General features: G+C 41.6%; 1 protein-coding gene across 1 annotated transcript; it reads right to left on the bottom strand.

Annotated features, from left to right (window-relative positions):
* Positions 1–705: 705 nt before the first annotated feature.
* LOC117181313 lies at positions 706–1401 on the bottom strand. The gene has a single exon (XM_033373872.1). It carries the CDS (start codon positions 1399–1401, stop codon positions 706–708), a length of 696 nt encoding a protein of 231 aa, XP_033229763.1.
* Between the last annotated feature and the right edge of the window lie 1327 nt (positions 1402–2728).

The following is a 2728-nucleotide window of genomic DNA, read 5'->3' as shown; positions in this document are numbered from 1 at the left end:
AATGGCAAAATCAGTGTCCATACCTCTAAATCAAGCAACAATGGATCGGTCAAATGTTATAGAGCCATCGGAGACTACTGTGGTCAGTTATCACTATAAAGTGATAACCCTCCAAATATGGCCTGAATTTTTCAACCGCCCATACCGCCGCTAAACATTCTTGCTCCGTCACGGTGTATTTTTTCTCGGCGCCTTGCATTGATCGACTTGCAAATGCTATGATGTGTTCCACGTTATCTTGGACTTCAGTGAGAACGGTCCCCAAATCCGTACTACTTTTTTCTGTTTGTAAGCAGAATGCAAACTAAAATCTGGTCTTGATAACGTAGAAGCGGCAATTAATTGAGATTACAATTCTTAGAAGGCCTTTTCCTGGTCTTTTCCCCGATCGAACCTCCAATTTTTCTTCAATAATCGATGATTCTGCTTTTTCTCTAACCAATAAATATGGTCTTCGAAGGTTTCACTGAGTACAATAATGTCATCCATTTACGCAAATGCATGGGACTCAAATTCCCGTGTTATCAGTCGATCCAACAATCGCTGAAATGTTACTGGAGCCCCCGATAAGCCGAATGGCATTCGATTGTAATGATAAAGCCCCATGCTCGGTACTGGGAAAGCAGTGAATTCCTTACACTCATTGGAGCGAGAAATCGGATGGAATGCCTAACTCAGGTCAATGTTAGAGATATATCGCGCAGATCAAAGCTTGTTCAAAATGGTGCTAATATTTCTCATTGGGTACACGTCTTTCTGGGCTACCTCATTTAATTTCCTAAAGTCGATACAGAGCCTATAATCTCCGTCAGGCTTTCTAATCATCACTATTGGGTTACACCATTCGCTTTTACTGGGACTTATAATTCCCTCTGCTTTAAACTTTTGGGCGGACTCTCTCAATGATTCTTCAATCTTGGAAGAAAGTCGCCGATAAGCTTGTCTGATGGGAGGACTTCTCTGAATGTCTATATGGTGCTCCACCGTGTGGGTAGCAGGAAGCTTAGTTGGCACAGGAGGAATTTTTCTTTTGAGAAAATCTTCCAAATAGTTAGCCTCGGAAGGCTTTAATTCCTTTAATCCAGCACATACTTGCTCGAGTGCATACGAGAAAGAAACATTAACATTTTGAGCACGATTATCTGATAATTCAGACGGCAAGATTGCTTCTAAACCGACTTCTTGTCCCTGAGAGGTTAGCCGAATAGGGTTGCCTATTCTCCAAATAATTGGCTTAAATCTAACGTCACAATCAAACAGTTCTGCAAAATCGTGACCAAATAAAACTTTGCAATCAAAAGTTGGTGCGAAACGAATCGGGAAAAATTTTCTTAAACCTAAAAACGTAAGGGGCAAAATGGCTTGTCCGGCAGTTTCCTCGATCACCCCGTTAGGGTACATAATATGCGCATGTGGTCAATTCGCTGATTTCTTAAGCAGACTTGAAAATTTCTCAGAGGCCGGCTTACCAATATAGGTACAGCACGAGCCTGGATCGAAGAGTCCGTGTAGTGACTAGCCATCGACACTAACAGTAATAAACAGGTGTTACTCACCCCTATTTGTTTCCCGACCTTGCTACCAAACATACGCTACAATTCGTAGAAATTTGGCCGGGGGTGCCACAGCTGTGACAGAAAACCTTTTTAGGCTTAGATCAAGCACAGAAAAGGTGTTCTTGCTCTTTGCAATTCCAAAAGCAGCTGCTCTCCCCTCTTGAAGTGCCACCAGCGGTAGTGCACACTAAGGGGGTTGGCGCTTAAGGATTCACACTTTTCACATTTGGGCCCACCACAGCAGTCGATAAACTCGGTGCCTAATTAAAATAAGGCAAATAACTGCTTAAACAAGGAGCTGTACCAAACGCTTGTGATACAAGAGATTTGTGAATGTCGGAAGGACCTACTACTGCACATGCGTTACTTGGAGTGCTGTTGGAATAGTTATTATGTGAGGCTCCAGTTGATCGATATTCAGTTTTGTTACCGTTATTTTTACCACGCCCTTTGCCAACTCGCTTTTTGTTGTTATTTGAACCATTTAAAATCTTATCATTTTGGATGCTTCGAACCTTTCACCAGCATCTTCCAATTCCTCAAAAGTATGATACTCCGTTTTAGGAAGGGCCTTTAAATACTTAGGAAGTAAATTATTCATTGCCATCTGCAGTTGCTCCCTTTATGATATCGGAGGATCGTAATGTTTAAAAATAAGGCGAAAGTTTAGCAGAAAAATCTGCCATAGATTCGTTTGGACCTTGTGTCCTTTTTCGCCCCTCATCCCTGACGCGCATTTAGAAGTTCATTCCCCCATATCTACGTCTAAAATGGATGGTAAATTGTTCCCAAGTATCTCATTTATTACGGTGGAACCTATACCAATGTTGGGCAAAGATTGAAAAGATCCCTATCCGACAAGGAACTATCCCTTCTACATTCCTTAATTTGTGTTAGAAATTCCTCCGCAATACTATCGCGTTTTCCATTATAGTTGATATTCCACTTCCTCACGATCGAATGAATGTCATACCTACTCCTTTCTCCATTGTCTAGGTGGAAGGGGTTACCAGTTGGCAATAAGGAATCTAAAAGTGGGTTAGTGTTACGTAGAGTAGCTGCAACATAACTTGCATTCGAATCTATATTCTCTCTTAACGCTTCAAAGTGAGGCTCTGGAACACTTGAGATATTCTCCAAATATAAATTATTCCCACTACTGCCAGCTTGGC

The sequence above is a fragment of the Belonocnema kinseyi genome, chromosome 10 (assembly GCF_010883055.1).
Source record: "Belonocnema kinseyi isolate 2016_QV_RU_SX_M_011 chromosome 10, B_treatae_v1, whole genome shotgun sequence".
Taxonomy (NCBI): domain Eukaryota; kingdom Metazoa; phylum Arthropoda; class Insecta; order Hymenoptera; family Cynipidae; genus Belonocnema; species Belonocnema kinseyi.
The sequence above is the reverse complement of the archived record's forward strand: the minus strand, read 5'-3'. Positions and strand labels throughout refer to the sequence as shown.

What these genes read in the sequence shown, in the direction of transcription:
- LOC117181313 (XM_033373872.1), bottom strand. Translation starts at nt 1,401, where the DNA reads ATGTACCCTAACGGGGTGATCGAGGAAACTGCCGGACAAGCCATTTTG.